Genomic DNA, 16,458 nt, shown 5'->3' with positions numbered 1-16,458 from the left:
AAAAGTCCCCACTTATCAGTGTCAATGGACAAAAGCCAGACTGCTTACACAGCTGAAAGTCTCACTGAGACAACTGATAACAACATAAGTCATTTGAAGATCAAATCAAATGTGATTTGTCACATGCTTTGTAGACAACAGGTGTAGACTAACAGTGAAATGCTTACTTACGGGTCTATTTCCAACAATGCAGAGTTAGGTATAAGATATAAAATAAAAACTATGAATAGTGACACGAGAAATAAATACACTGTGAATAACAAATAAAAATAAAGAGTAAAAATAACATGGCTATATACAGGGAGTACCAATACAGAGTTGATGTGCAGGGGTACGAGGTAATTAAGGTAGCTATGTACATATAGATAGGGGTAAAGTGACTAGGCAACAGGATAGATAAGACAGTAGCAGCAGTGCATGTGGTTAGTGTGAAAGTGTGTGTGTGTGTGTGTGTGTGTGTGTGTGTGTGTGTGTGTGTGTGTGTGTGTGTGTGTGTGTGTGTGTGTGTGTGTGTGTGTGTGTGTGTGTGTGTGTGGTGTCAGTATGCATGTGTGTGCATGTTATGTGTTTGTGTGTGTGTTTATGTGTGTGTTGGGGTGTCAGTGTAAGTATGTGTGAGTGTGTGGTTATAGACCAGTGTGTGTGCATAGAGTCAGTGCAAGAGAGTTAGTTAAAAAAAGAGTCCATGCAGGTAGTCTGGGTAGCCATTTGATTAGCTATTTAGCGGTATTGTTTAGAAGTCTTATGGCTTGGAGGTAGAAGATGTTCATGGTCCTGTTGGTTCCAGACTTGATGCGTTGGTACCGCTTGCTGTGCGATAGCAGAGAGAACAGTCTGTGGCTCGGGTGGCTAGTCGTTGACAATTTTTGGGGCTTTCCTCTGACACCGCCTGCTATAGAGGTACTGGATGGCAGGGAGCTCGGCCCCAGTGATGTACTGGGTAGTACACGCAACCCTCTGTAGCGCCTTGCGGTCAGATGCCAAGCAGTTGCCATACCAAGTGGTGATGCAGCCAGTCAAGATGCTCTCGTTGGTGCAGCTGTAGAACTTTGAGGATATGAGGGCCCGTGCCAAATCTTTTCAGCCTTCTGAGAGGGAAGAGGCGTTGTCGTGCCCTCTTCACGAATGCGTTGGTGTGTTTGGACCATGATAGATCCTTCGTGACGTAGACACCGAGGAACTTGAAGCTCTCGACCCGCTCCACTGCAGCCCAGTCGATGTGAATGGGGGCGTACTCGGCCCTCCATTTCCTGTAGTCCACGATCAGATCCTCTGTCTTACTGACGTTGAGGGAGAGGTTGTTGTCCTGGCACCACACTGTCAGGTCTCTGAACTCCTCCCTATAGGCTGTCTCATCGTCGTCATGATCAGGCCTACCACTGTCGTGTCCTTGGCAAACTTGATGGTGTTGGAGTCGTGCACGGCCATGCAGTCCTGGGTGAACAGGGAGTACAGGAGGAGACTAAGCACACACTGCTGATGGGCCACTGTGTTGAGGGTCAGCGTGGCGGATGTGTTGTTGCCTACCCTCACCAACTGGGGGTGGCCCGTCAGGAAGTCCAGCATCCAGGTGTTCAGTCCCAGGGTCCTTAGCTTAGTGATGATCTTCAAGGGCACTATGATGTTGCTAGGCTGGCATTGCAGGCGACTCTGCCATGTATTTCAACAGATGGGTCTAGGGGGTAGTACCCCATGCCCACAGAGAAGCGTGACAGCATGCCAGCCTAGACATTGGAGCCCTTTGTAAGGGTGGATGATGCCAGACTCACAAGTTTCCTCTGGGGAGAGGTTGACTCTGACACCAAGTCAACCGTAGAGGGCCCATGGACTGGGTGGGCAGCTGGCAGAGCAGAACCAAAAAATGCTTCTCTACAAAGACCCACCGTCAAGTACAAGATGAGCCCCTAGACACACACACACACACACACACACACACACACACACACACACACACACACACACACACACACACACACACACACACACACACACATATATATATTTAGAGATGCAAGAGCATCTCAAAAGAGGCTGTGTGTTTCCATAGGATGTGGTGTGTGTGTGCATGCGTATGTGTGTGTGTGTGAGATTGCTGGAGCCCTTGCACGTGCCTGTGTGTGTGGCACAGTGTGTGTGTGTGTGTGTGTGTGTGTGTGTGTGTGTGTGTGTGTGTGTGTGTGTGTGTGTGTGTGTGTGTGTGTGTGTGTGTGTGTGTGTGTGTGTGTGCGTGCGTGCGTGCGTGCGTGCGTGCGTGACAGGAAACCCGTAGCACAATGTAAAGAAGGGGAGGGCCAGGAAGGAAGGAAGGAGATCCTGCTTGGGGAGAGGCTGGTCTGGCTGCATGACCACACAGAGACAAAAGCAGAGGAACTCACTCTGACACTCCAGAAAGACTTACCACTGAGGCTGCTTACATTCACACAAGGGGAGGCAAAATATTCCATGCAAACACCACACACCACAGCATCATGCATTGGTTATCATTTTCGCCTACATGACTCAAAATCACAAGTTAAATCACCAATCTACCACCGCTGACATTCACAAGAGGGGAGGGGGAAGATTCCCAGACCGAGGCAAAATATATAGGGTCTTCTTTAGACTGTATATGACTGAATATATAGTCTTCTTTAGACTGTATATGACTGAATATATAGGGTCTTCTTTAGACTGTATATGACTGAATATATAGTCTTCTTTAGACTGTATATGACTGTATATATAGTCTTCTTTAGACTGTATATGACTGAATATATAGTCTTATTTAGACTGTATATGACTGAATATATAGTCTTCTTTAGACTGTATATGACTGAATATATAGTCTTCTTTAGACTGTATATGACTGAATATATAGGGTCTTCTTTAGACTGTATATGACTGAATATATAGTCTTCCTTAGACTGTATATGACTGTATATATAGGGTCTTCTAAAGACTGTATATGACTGAATATATATAGTCTTCTTTAGACTGTATATGACTGTATATATAGGGTCTTCTAAGGACTGTATATGACTGAATATATAGTCTTCTTTAGACTGTATATGACTGTATATATAGGGTCTTCTAAAGACTGTATATGACTGAAGATATAGGGTCTTCTTTTTGCTTGGATGACTGTAGTTAATCTAAGCCATAAATATAAGCCATGTCTTCATTATCAATGTCTGCAGCTTTGAATCAATGACAATTTTTTTTATGTTTTTTTCCCCAACATCAACGAAATCACCCCTGCCCAGACCCACATGCTCCCACCGCCTCAATCTCCACGGCTTGCAAGACTCTATTCCACATGACCTCAAACTGCACCACTCTGCCCTTCTCTGTCGCCCACACTCTTTCAATATTCAAATAATAATGAATTTGACTCTTCCACCGTCCCAATGATGGACATTCACTTGATTTCCAGTTTTTAAGCAAAAGTTTTCAAAATGATTGACAAGAAAAGTACGGTCGAACCCACTGGGTATCTCACCGCACCCTCATATAACATGTCTTGAAATATGTAGACAGACGGATTAAAAGTCAATTGATATTGTAAAACTTCTGAAGGCCAACTTTCTAACTCTGCCCATAACTTTCGGACTTTATATCACTCCCAGAAGGCATGAATCACTGAGTCACTGTTAGTATTACACTTAAGACATGACTCTGCCATTGGGCTGTAGAATATGTGAATTGTGTCTCTTCTATAATAAATTACGTACATTAGTTTCAACTGGATTTAAGCATACATTTTTGTTAATTGTCTTTTTGTTAAAGTTTCAACATTCCCTACACCTCTTGCCAATATCAGTTATTTTTTGGTCTTGGTTCCAATAGTTCCTTTTTTTCTAAGAGATTGTCAGTTGGATATGCTTTCTGCAAGGATTTATAGAAAACTTACCAATCATACGAGTATCCTTTTCTGTGTCAAATAGAAATCCCTCAACATTGCCCTGATGCCCAAAAGATTTCAGATCAACATTTTGTGTTATAAAACTTTTAAGTTGCAAAATGTCTTTGAAAATGTCTATATTGGTAAGTCCAAAATGGCTTTTTAATTCTGTCATGGATATAATTGTATTTCCTGATACCAATTCATTTATGGTTTCTATGCCTTTAGGTTTCCAATGTGGACCATTTTATCGGTGCATTCTGAAAAGCTATCCAAGGATTGTTTCATAGAGTTGTGTTTTTAGGGACTGATATTGGTTCATGTAGAATACATTTAATTTTCTTCCATATTGTTATAGTGTTCTTAACTATGAAGTTGTTCATGTTCTTAGCTTTATTCTTTGAAAACAGACACATGAAAAGATTCTGGGGATGAGCATGTTCATCTTCAATATGTACTGTACCCACTGGTAACAACAGTAAAAGCCTTGGGTGGCGTGTTGATACAATTCCAAGGTTGGAAGGTTCCTCCCCATATTGTTATTTATCTTCTTGCTCTTTTGCACCCCAGTATCTCTACTTGCACATCATCATCTGCACATCTATCACTCCAGTGTTAATGCTAAATTGTTATTATTTTGCCTTTATGGCCTATTTATTGCCTTACCTCCCTAATCTTCTACATTTGCACACACTGTACATTGATGTTTCTATTGTGTTTTTGACCGTACGTTTGTTTATGTGTAACTGTGTTGTTTTTGTCGCACTGCTTTGCTTTATCTTGGCCACGTCACAGTTGTAAATGAGAACTCGTTATTAACTGGTCTACCTGGTTAAATAAAAAAAATAAAAGGTTAAAACCACCCTCAGACTTTGGGACATGAAAAACGTTCCTTTATATTCTATGAGTTGTCTTATGGCTGAGTATACTTTATTAAAGAATGTCTTCGGTGGGGTACACCTGTGTGTAGATTGATGAGGGACATTTTTTGGGATCCATTTTAGAATAAGGTTGTAACGTAACAAAATGTGGAAAAAAGTCTAGGTGTCTGAAAACTTTCCGAAAACACTGTATAAGCATCCTAAGTATTTAACATTGGTCCACTTAAAGGATTGCTGTAGATCATGAGTTATTCTTTTTCTTATTGCCATTGCCATCTACATTAATTTTACAAGGTAGGCATTGTTTTCTCAATATTAGTGAGGTATAATCAGGAGATCATCTGCAAATAAGTTTAGTTTATATTTATGTTTACCCATACTGATAACTGTTACGTTTGGGTCCTGTCTAATTCTTTCTGCAAGCGGTTCAATTACCAGTGCAAACAGGAGGAGGGAGACAGGACATCCATGTCTTGTACCCCTTTCTAAAGCAATTTCATCAGATAATGCATTATTTTTGTATATATGTTGTACATTTTTACTTTAGAATATGTAAATACTATTTTTATTAAATGTATTATTTGAGCTGGAAAGTTGAAGGCTTCCAATGTTTTGAATAGAAAAGGCCATTCACGACAGTTGAAAGCCTTTTCGGCATTAACAGCCATTATTGATAAATCTACATCTTGTTTTGTAGCATATTGTATTATACTAAAACATGTTCTTGTATTTGTTTGTAATAAGGGTGTGAACGTTTAAACCAAGTTGGGATCCTTAACGTTAAGAAAAATCCTAAAAACAATGTTTTTTCCCCCACATAATTAAAACCACAGTGCAGGGCCTCCCGAGTGGTGCAGCAGTCTAAGGCACTAAATCGCAGTGCTTGAGGCGTCACTACAGACCCGGGTTCGATCCAAGAATGTGTCACAACCGGCCGTGACCGGGAGTCCCATAGGGCGGCGCACAATTGTCCCTGCGTCGTCTGGGTTAGGAGAGAGTTTGGCCAGGGGGGCTTTACTTGGCTCATTGCACTCTAGTGACTCCTTATGGTGGGCCGGGCGCCTGCAGGCTGACTTCAGTCGTCAGTTAAACAGTGTTTCCTCCGACACATTGGTGCAGCTGGCTTATGGGTTAAGTGAACGGGTGTTAAGAAGAGCAGTTAGGCAGGTCATGTTACGGAGGACGCATGAGTCGACCTTCGCGTCTCCTGAGCCCGTTAGGGAGTTGCAGCGATGAGACAAGATCGTAATTGGATCGCAATTGGATATCACAAAAAGGAGTCACATTTTTTTTAAATTCACAGTGCAGTTATGATAAAACATTATTTTCTGTGTTATTGCCTAACTAGACTATATGGCTATGAAGGCCTGGGGAAAGTTGTGTAATTTAAATAAAACCAGAGAGGAAGAATATGTGAGGCATGCAAGACAATTAAGGCATTGTGAGATGCAGATTACTATGACATATGGGCACGGTTCTGCCTGCCCCTCCTCTCTCCCTCACGCTGGCCTGCCTGCTCTTTCTCGTCTAAATCTTTTTCTAGATTTAATAACCATGAAGAAAGAAAGATGTAGGATCAGTCAAACTGTTATTTAATTCTGATTTATATACATTTCCATAGAAGCTATTAAAATGGCTATTTATCGAAAATAATTATAACTGGTTTGGCATGTACAGTTGAAGTCGGAAGTTTACATACACTTAGGTTAGAGTCATTAAAACACGTTTTTCAACCACTCCACAAATTTGTTGTTAACAAAGTATAGTTGTGGCACGTCGGTTAGAACATCTACTTTGTGCATGACACAAGTCATTTTCCCAACAATTGTTTACAGACAGATTATTTCACTTACAATTCACTGTATCACAATTCAAGTGGGTCAGAAGTTTACATACACTAAGTTGACTGTGCCTTTAAACAGCGTGGCAAATTCCAGAAAATGATGTTATGGCTTTAGAAGCTTCTGATAGGCTAATTGACATCATTTGAGTCAATTGGAGGTGTGCCTGTGGATGTATTTCAAGGCCTACCTTCAAACTCAGTGCCTCTTTGCTTGACATCATGGGAAAATCAAAAGAAATCAGCCAAGACCTCAGAAAAAAAGTCTGGTTCATCCTTGGGAGCAATTTCCAAATGCCTGAAGGTACCACGTTCATCTGTACAAACAATAGTACGAAAGTATAAACACCATGGGACCACGCAGCCGTTACACCGCTCAGGAAGGAGACACGTTCTGTCTCCTAGAGATGAACGTACTTTGGTGCGAAAAGTGCAAATCAATCCCAGAACAACAGCAAAGGACCCTGTGAAGATGCTGGAGGAAACAGGTACAAAAGTATCTATATCCACAGTAAAACGAGTCCTATATCGACATAACCTGAAAGGCCGCTCAGCAAGGAAGAGGCCACTAGTCCAAAACCGCCATAAAAAAGCCAGACTACGGTTTGCAACTGCACATGGGGACAAAGATCGTACTTTTTGGAGAAATGTCCTCTGGTCTGATGAAACAAAAATACAACTGTTTGGCCATAATGACCATCATTATGTTTGGAGGAACAAGGGGGAGGCTTGCAAACCGAAGAACACCATCCCAACCGCGAAGCATGGGGGTGGAAGCATCATGTTGTGGGGGTGCTTTGCTGCAGGAGGGACTGGTGCACTTCACAAAATAGATGGCATCATGAGGCAGGAAAATTATGTGGATATATTGAAGCAACATCTCAAGACATCAGTCAGGAAGTTAAAGCTTGGTCGCAAATGGTTCTTCCAAATGGACAATGACCCCAAGCATACTTCCAAAGATGTGGCAAAATGGCTTAAGGACTACAAAGTCAAGGTATTGGAGTGGCCATCACAAAGCCCTGACCTCAATCCTGTAGAGAATTTGTGGGAAGAATTTAAAAAGCGTGTGTGAGCAAGGAGGCCTACAAACCTGGCTCAGTTACACCAGCTCTGTCTGGAGGAATGGGCCAAAATTCACCCAACTTATTGTGGGAAGCTTATGAAAGCTTCCCTGAAACGTTTGACCCAAGTTAAACAATTTAAAGGCAATGCTCTCAAATACTAATTGAGTGTATGTAAACTTCTGACCCACTGGGAATGTGATGAAAGAAATAACAGCTGAAATAAATCATTCTCTCCACTATTATTCTGACATTTTACATTCTTAAAATAAAGTGGTGATCCTAACTGACCTAAGACAGGGAATTTTTACAAGGATTAAATGTCAGGAATTGTGAAAAACTGAGTTTAAATGTATTTGTCTACGTGGTATGTAAACTTCCGACTTCAACTGTATTCTTTTTGTGAGGCCTCATAGGTGTTTACCAGGTTTATTTACCATAAAATAAATAGCATGCTTTATTTGAGTTTAACCTGTAGTTGTTGGCTCTCTTCAAAAGTAAAAGATCATATTCCTGCTTAAGTTCCAAAAATGTATTTTCTTCTTTACCTTGTAAACTCAGATTAACTCAGATTTAACTCTTGCAGAGTATGAGATTATCATTCCCCTGATGTACACCTTAAAAGCATCCCAAATTATTTTGAGGGTTAGCTTTTCTCTGTTGTATATGTCGACATTTTTTTTCAAAGGTCTTCATTTTTCCGTTTACGCATTTAATACATTTTGGGTCTTGAAGATGCACTCTGTTCATTCTCCATATTCTGTCGCTAAGTGTATTTTATTTTGGTGTAATTAAGCATGATACAGGAGAATGATCCAATATCACTATATCACAATAGTTCAATTAAATAAAATCTTAATTTGTGAAAAAAATGTAAGTCTCTCATTCTCTAAGAGCTAATGAATAAAACCTCACTGAAAAGTCAGAAGGTAAATCCCCAAACCACATGGGAAAAAGAGATAGGTATTTACTTAATTAGCCCTTTGCAACATTTTAATTGATAAGGGATGTAGAGGTGCACCTAGTGAAGTCTCCACTCCAGTGCTCTGCTCTACCAGATAGTTAATCCCTGCAATCATTCAGCTCTGCCAACAGAGACAAATTTAGTCTAGCGCTCAGCTTCCAAACACACACACACACACACACACGTGCACTAGGGATGGGCGTTTGAAATTATTTTAATATGCATTTTTTGGGGATATCCAGATACTCGGAAAAAAAGAAAAACAAACTAACATTTAGCTATTAACTCACGACCAATCAGAATGACTCAAATGCACATTGCAGAGGTAAACAGCAGACATGCTGCTTTTCTTCGGTAGTTTGGCTAACAGCAACAACGAAAGAGAAGTCTGATTTTCGCAATGATAGAACTGATTCTGTTACAAAAAAGATTTTCTGGTGAGTGTTTTACATTGTTCTGTGTCAGGTGTTATGGAAACTCCATTAGGTGAGTGCCTGTGATTGCTATTTGAAGTGGGGAAAATAGGACTTCCTGGAGGGCTAAATACCCAGCAGTATGTTAGCTCAATGCACCGTTATAAAAACTACATTCAAAAGTTGGTTTATTAAAATTTGAATTTCAAATGGTATATCCTTGCAGGTCAAAATGTTTCACGGATAATGTAATTTAATAAAGCTTTTTCATTGTTAAAATAGGCCTACAACATTTTTTCAAAAATGAACATTCACTCAGGTAATTTGAATATTAACGTTTGTTCGGATATTCGATTAACCGTGCCCATCCCTAGTTTGCATGCGCACACACACACACACACACACACACACACACACACACACACACACACACACGCGCACACACAAACAAACAATCAAACAGGAATACACACAACAGACTTGGAAACACTCCAACTACACACACAACAACTATGGAAAATAAACTTGGGTGGTGATTACATGCTCCTGAACCAGTAGAGGTATGATGAAACCAGTCTATTTATGCCTTGGTTGGTTGGTCGGTTCATCGGTTGGTGTGAGATTAGAATGCAGACAGAGATACCTGCTGCAACTCTTCAGGGGCCTCAGAAGGAGGACGGACAGAAAGAAAAGAACCACACAATGTTTTCACACACTGGAGACACTGACCCAATAGAATAAAAAAGAGAGGACAGGAGAAAAAACATCTATTCTTTCTCTCACAATCTCTGTGTACACACACACTCAGATAAAGACACACAGTTTGTGTAACAAGCCTGCTCTAAACCTTGGGAGAAGAGGCTCTGGGCAGAGCTGAGGATAAGATAGAATAAGATAAAGGGATAGAGGGAGGGAGGGAGGGAGGGAGGGAGGGAGGGAGAGAGAGGATAAAAAAAATCCCCCTCATGAGAACAAATCTTCTGGAAAAGAACCAGCCCTGTGTGTGTGTGTGTGTGTATGTGTGTGTGTGTGTGTGTGTGTGTGTGTGTGTGTGTGTGTGTGTGTGTGTGTGTGTGTGTGTGTGTGTGTGTGTGTGTGTGTGTGTGTGTGTGTGTGTGTGTGTGTGTGTGTGTGTGTGTGTGTGTGTGTGTCAGGCCTGCCTGATTAGAGAGATAGAGATCTTAATGATGCTGCAAGTAGCACTGGAAAAATACAACTCTCCTTGTCAACAAAGGCTTTGTCCCAAATGGCACCCTTTTCACTATGTAGTGCACTTGACCTATGGGCCCTAGTCAAAAGTAGTGCACTATATAGGGAATAGGGTGCCATTTGGTTTGCAAAAAATAATGGATGGAACATATGCAGCCGGTGTTGCCTGTGGGACGGCGGGGTGGAGAGAAGAGAGAGAGAGAGATCCATTAGCTATGGTTTGGTCCAGTGAGAGTAAAGGGGTGAGAGGGTTACAGATGAGAGGGGTCATAGGTGAAAGCGGGAGAGGGGAAGAGACGAGCAGGGGGAGAGAACGGAGGGAGAGGTGATAGTATTAGGTAGAGTGGGGGGGGGGTATGGGTGAGCAGCAGGGGAGTTAGAGGTTTCATCAAGAGGGGCAGGGGGTGAGGAGGTGAGAAGGGCAGGGGGTGAGGAAGTGAGAGGGGCAGGGGGTGAGGAGGTGAGAGGGGTAGGGGGTCAGTCTTAGGGCACTGGGTGATGAGGAGCTACGTGACGTGTGTAGTCAGTGTGCCTATGGGTAATAAACAGGACTGATCCGTTCCTCTGCACTCTGCACGACGCGTGAGTGTTTTCCTATCTGAGCAGTAGCACACGTTAGCGTGTGCGTATGTTTTTATCCGAGTGCATGCATGTGTTTTGATTGAGTAGGGACACACTGTATATCAACATCGTCTGTTGCCGTTTCCAGAACACCAGGGGGCTGGTGGGTCAGGAGGGGGAACAGGGGAGGAACTTAGTGAAGTCTTCAGATTAACCGACAGGAAGGAGAGGAGAACAAGAGGTCGCGACCCTGGGGTCACTGGATGTCCGTCCAGAGGATATGGAGCCCCCATCCAAACACACACACACACACACACACACAACGTGCTCACCACTGGTCATGTGTGACACACAAAAACAAGATCACCAGCCTGACAGCCCGGTAAACAAACCCAACACAGATTGTGAGTGAGAGAGAGAGAGAGAGATCCGAGTCTGTGTTTTCCTCACCAGCCCTGATTTCCCGTCTCAGCTCAAAAACATTCAGATTTACAAGCTTTAATTAATATCAAACTACCACAGGTTTGCCAGCTTTATGGTTTTTCACTGCAGGGAAATGTACTCCGCGGATGACCAAATATACACAGAGCTAAAATAAAGACGTTGATAGAGAGATTAATTATTGAAAAGCCTGCATGGAAAAGTGATCCAGTCAGAGTTTATAGAGTCACATTTAGTTTCACGTTAAATCTCGTTTTACGAGTGGGATTATCAAGGTTTTAAAAACATTACATTTAGGTGGTCAATTTATGGTTCTTTACGGTTCCACAAGCTGTCGCAGCGACAAGGGGAGAGGAAAGGAGGGAGGAGGGTTGCAGTGGGACCACTAACACAGCAGAGCCTAAGGGAATATATTACACAGAGAGTTGCTTCTTTGTCTGCGTCCTAAATGGCACCCTATTCTCTGCAGAGCCCTATGGGCCATGGTCAGAAGTGCATTATAAAGGGCATAGGGTGCCATTTGAGACGCAGTCCTACAAGTCTCACATAAAAAGCTTCCCTTCTCTCCCTCACGACACCCTCTCACTGAAGTGCTTATCATGCAACGGAGTGGGTTTCATTGTCCCCTTCGCTCAAAACCAAAACTGTCAACAATGCCACGGTCACAGCCAGGCCTCCAGAGTACCCAGTAACACAAAAACACCTGCCACAAGAGGAGAAGCACGGGACGCAATTACCAGGAGAGTTTAGTTTACACTCAGTTTACCTTTTCATCCATCCCTTGTTTCCTTCAACCAGACATTTTTTGAAAGACCATGTCATTTTCTTGTCATTCAGTTGTCCAGAATAAACATGGGCTGTGCCACTAATGATGCCCTATTCCCTGTGGGCCTTGGTCATTTGAGAAACCTCTCTAAAGAGGACCGGGGGACAACATTAAAAAGTTGTTTTCCACTGCCCCAGGCCCCAGGTGTAGGTAGTGTACTGTGGTTTATTGTATTGTGAAGCCAGGCAGGTTGTGTTAGGGTTCAGTAGTTAGGCAGTGTGCGAGTCCAAATGGCACCCTATCCCCCTATATAGGGCTCTGGTTAAAAGTAGTGTGAGTCCCAAATGGCACCCTATCCCCCTATATAGGGCTCTGGTTAAAAGTAGTGCACTATGTAGGGGATAGGGTGCCATTTGGGATGCAGAAGCGAGAAGCCTTTAGTTTCCTCTGAGCTGAACTCCAGCAGGCAGCTAGCTACTGGCCGGACGGTGTTTTCATTGTTCCCCTGCAATTCCTAACCTCTCAGGAATTCCTGCCTCTACCAGGAAATATGGTTTACAAGAACAGGCACCAAGCCTAGGCATCCACGTCACTAACCTAACCCCCTTTTCCCCCCTGCACCCTCCTGGTAATGTCTTCCCCTTTGCCCCCTTATACCCCTTTCCCCCCTGGCAGATTCTCCTGGCTCATCCCTCCGGAGTCGGACAGCAACCCCCAAAACAGTCACACATGCCCTCTTGCACCAGAGTCTGAAACTGTCTGCCTGTGTTTCCCAAATGGAAGCCTATTCCCTATAGTCAGCTACTTTTGACCAGGGCGCATAACCCCTGGCCTGTGTTGAGTAAGAGATGGATATTTGGATGTTAGACATAGATAATCCAGATAATATCAGACCCTTCGTGAGAAAGTTTCTCTCAGATTTCCTGCAGTGCAAAAGGTGTGCGGCTGGTGAACTTGAGTTCTTTCTCAAAGCCACGTGACGAGAACATGGATTGTTCACTGTTACTGCAGAGTTGAGGACCTCAAGGATCAGATGCTTGGATGACGTGTGTGTGTTTCTAATGAAGAGCATCAGATGAAAATGATCAGTCAGGGCTCTCTCTCTCCCCAGCCCCAGGGTTGTTATTTCATCCCCAGATGATGACACCCCCCCCCCCCTCCCCACACACACACGATAAGAGAGACGAGGAGAAGTAGGCCCATCTCTTTCTCCCTCCCTCCCTCTTTCCCATCCTCCCCATGTCTCAGAGAGAGTACCTTACCTTTCATCAACATCATATGAACCTCTCAGCTTGAACATATTCAGGCCTTGGAGATGGCAAAATGTTACTTGTTTACCACTGAACTGTAGAGCTACAGTAGTTTGGCTGAGCAAATGCGAGGCTGCTTAAAGGAAATATATATGAAACATTTCATAACTACTTGGCAAAATAGCGTAGATAGAAGTATCACTATCGATAATACTGATACATAAATAAACAAATGTTTGACTTCCTGCCACTGCTTTAGAGCCAGCTCCTTGAATGAATCCCAGTCACAGCACCATAGGGGGGCGGAGGCAGGGGTTGCATTCCCAAAAACACAGGACAGAGAGAGGACACTCCCATGCTATTTGTGATTCCCAGATGGCACCCTATTCCCTACTTAGTGTGCTACTTTTGACCAAAACGTGTGCATTATGTAGGGAATGGGATGCTATTTGGGACATAACCATTGCCTCTATCCATTCCATTCTATCTCAACCCAATTATGGAATGATGGTGGGATGTTTTCTAGGAAGAGACTATTCCAGAAGGATTGCTCTGTATCAAGCTAAGAGTCATTCCTAGTTCCTCGTCTCCCTCTTCTCCCCTCCCTCCCGCTCTCCTTCACCCCACATTTCTCCCTCGATCCCTCGCTCTCCTTCCCTCCCTACATCCCCCTCTCTTTCTCTCCCTCCCTCCATCCATCCCTCTCTCCTTCCCTCTCTCCAGTCCATTGGAGCCATCTGTGGAGCAGAGGGATGGAGGGAGGGAGAGAAAGAAGGAAGGGATTGAAGGAGGGAGAGAAGAAGGCATAGAGGAAGAGGAATGTCTACATACAGAACATGTGGTCTGGGAAATAACCTTCTTAATGACACACAACACAGTGCCTCCAGCCCCACTCCCCCCCACCACCACCATACAGGGAAAGGAAAGCAAAGTCTTGGGAAAGTAATATGGAGGAGAGCCATGGTGGTCAGGATACATAGACACAGTCTAGATCTGGGGCCGTATGTATCAAGTGTCTCAGTGTAGGAGTGCTGATCTGGCACTCCTACACTGTTAGTGTCCATGTAATCGTATTCATTGTGATCTTAAATGCAAAACTGATTCTGAATCAGTTTTCTACTCTGAGACGCTTGACACATACGCCCCCAGTCCTGAGTCTGACCAGTGGTTACCTCCCGGGTTGTAAATGACAGGTTCAAAGGCTTCCTTCACATGTATGCAGACTTAATAACACATTCATAATCACAAGTTATGAAAAGGCCCAGAGTTCTCCTGTTCAGATCTCCTTAGAAAAACTCCCGGACCTTGCTTATGTATTAAGCCGCCTTCGCTGTCATTAACGAGTCTAGCCAAACATTGTCTAACAAAGTGAGACATAAATAACTCTACAGACAATTCATTTACATTTATAAAATATCCTAACAGCTTTCTCAAGTTGCCTCGCACGCATAGACAGGCATCCAGGACCCAGTGTGCATTTTTAAACAGCAGCGGCCGTCTGTCCTTCCTGCCTTTGAGCCTGGCTGTTTTCCTAGTAATGCCATTAAGCTGACAGAATGTCATTCTTATGGCCCAGCCAAGTCCTGCATTACCGTTCAGGCCAGGCAGCATAGGGGAGTCCACTCCAGAAACACACACACACACACACACACACACACACACACAGTGGTGTGCAGGAGAACAGCTGTGTGTCAGTACGGGTGGTTTTGATTTTAGGTCCACCTGTGTCTCTGTTGGCACCTGTTTCTGTGTGTGTGTGTGTGTGTGTGTGTGTGTGTGTGTGTGTGTGTGTGTGTGTGTGTGTGTGTGTGTGTGTGTGTGTGTGTGTGTGTGTGTGTGTGTGTGTGTGTGTGTATTGGTTCAGCTTTTGGCAAAGAGCTCAACTCCCAGGTATTTGCTGTGGAGGTTTTCAGACCCCTTTTGTGGATGGTATGGGAATCACAATAGAATCATCTTTCAAGTTCGATTGATCACCCAGACACTGTGTTCAAGCCACATTCACATTGCATGAAACTTGCAAAGTCCCAGGGAAACGTATAGTTCTAGTAGGTTCATATTTAACTGTGTATTATTTGTAAACACTTAGATATCAGAAAAATACGTCACAGAATAGATTTAATCACAGAATAATAGGCCTGCATCTAAATCTCTCAGTGGAGTCTTGTTACAATAAAGGAAGCCTTGTCTTTTAAGTAGCAAAAAACGATTATAAAGTTGTATTATTGAAAGAATCTGAGAATAGGATTAAACAGTCACACTGGTCTCAGAAAGTCACAGAGAAGAATGCCTTCCTTTATGCAGTTGCTGCTTTCCTCATTTCTCACACTTAATCTGAAAAGGTAATCTCCTTTGAGAAGAGGCCTAGGCTACAAACTCTGCAGGAAAGAGACATATGCGGATTTTCTGCTGGTAAACCCTCAACTGAGCTAGATAATGAAACCGTGGTTTACTCTGAGATTGACAAATTATAGTTTGAGTTTCACCATCAATGAGATTGACAGGCAATGCACGACTCTGGTTTTGAGGTGAACCGCATGAGTTCTGCTGCTTGGGAGTCGGAGGACTCCTATGCCCCTTCCATAATAAATAGGCATGTTTGTTGTTTGAACCTGTGAGATTTCCTGCAGCAAGCGAATATATCTGGGAGATATTAAATAGGCTACTTCATTAAATAATACAACTTTATGAACTCACTGAAAGGAACTCGAGTGTCCCGACATAATCCCGTTCAGTCTTCAGAAGTTCGTTCAAAACACACACTCTCAGACGTAGCTGTTTCTCCAAATCTTTCCCGCTTTCGCCTTTCCCGTGTTCTCCTTTGCTTTCATCAGTCATGGTGATAACGCAATTCATGAAGGCGATATATTGTCTGCAGAACGTTTGAAATTAAAAAGTTTAATTCAATTGTTGCCGGAAAAAAGTTTGCAACATGGTTTAAAAGTGGACGTGAATCTCCGTTCACTCACTCACTGCGGTGCAAACGCACTCAGTCCAATGAATAAAAGGCCCTTTATAGCACACTGTACGAAAAAACAAAAACAAAAAAATCTATTTGACAACTTCGCCGCTATAAACGCTCAAAATTCACAATCAAATGCGGAGACCCTCGCTTAGTTTCACACGCCTGCCTGACTGAGAGAAAGGAAAGCTGTGAAACACAACAGCGGTACGCGTCTGGACATCAGTCAA

The 16,458-nt window shown here is 43.1% G+C and overlaps 1 protein-coding gene across 1 annotated transcript in view; it reads right to left on the bottom strand.

Annotated features, from left to right (window-relative positions):
- The window catches only part of prex2 (phosphatidylinositol-3,4,5-trisphosphate-dependent Rac exchange factor 2), a 206,341-nt gene extending 189,883 nt beyond the window's left edge, over positions 1 to 16,458 (bottom strand). Inside the window, exon 1 of the mRNA XM_038997738.1 lies at positions 15,964 to 16,458. Within this exon, the coding sequence (XP_038853666.1) occupies positions 15,964 to 16,122 (159 nt within the window). The 5' untranslated portion in view covers positions 16,123 to 16,458. The remainder of the gene's footprint in view (positions 1 to 15,963) is intronic.

This window comes from Salvelinus namaycush, chromosome 7, assembly GCF_016432855.1.
Source record: "Salvelinus namaycush isolate Seneca chromosome 7, SaNama_1.0, whole genome shotgun sequence".
NCBI classification, from domain to species: Eukaryota; Metazoa; Chordata; class Actinopteri; order Salmoniformes; family Salmonidae; genus Salvelinus; species Salvelinus namaycush.
This window is presented reverse-complemented; position numbering and strand designations above follow the sequence as displayed.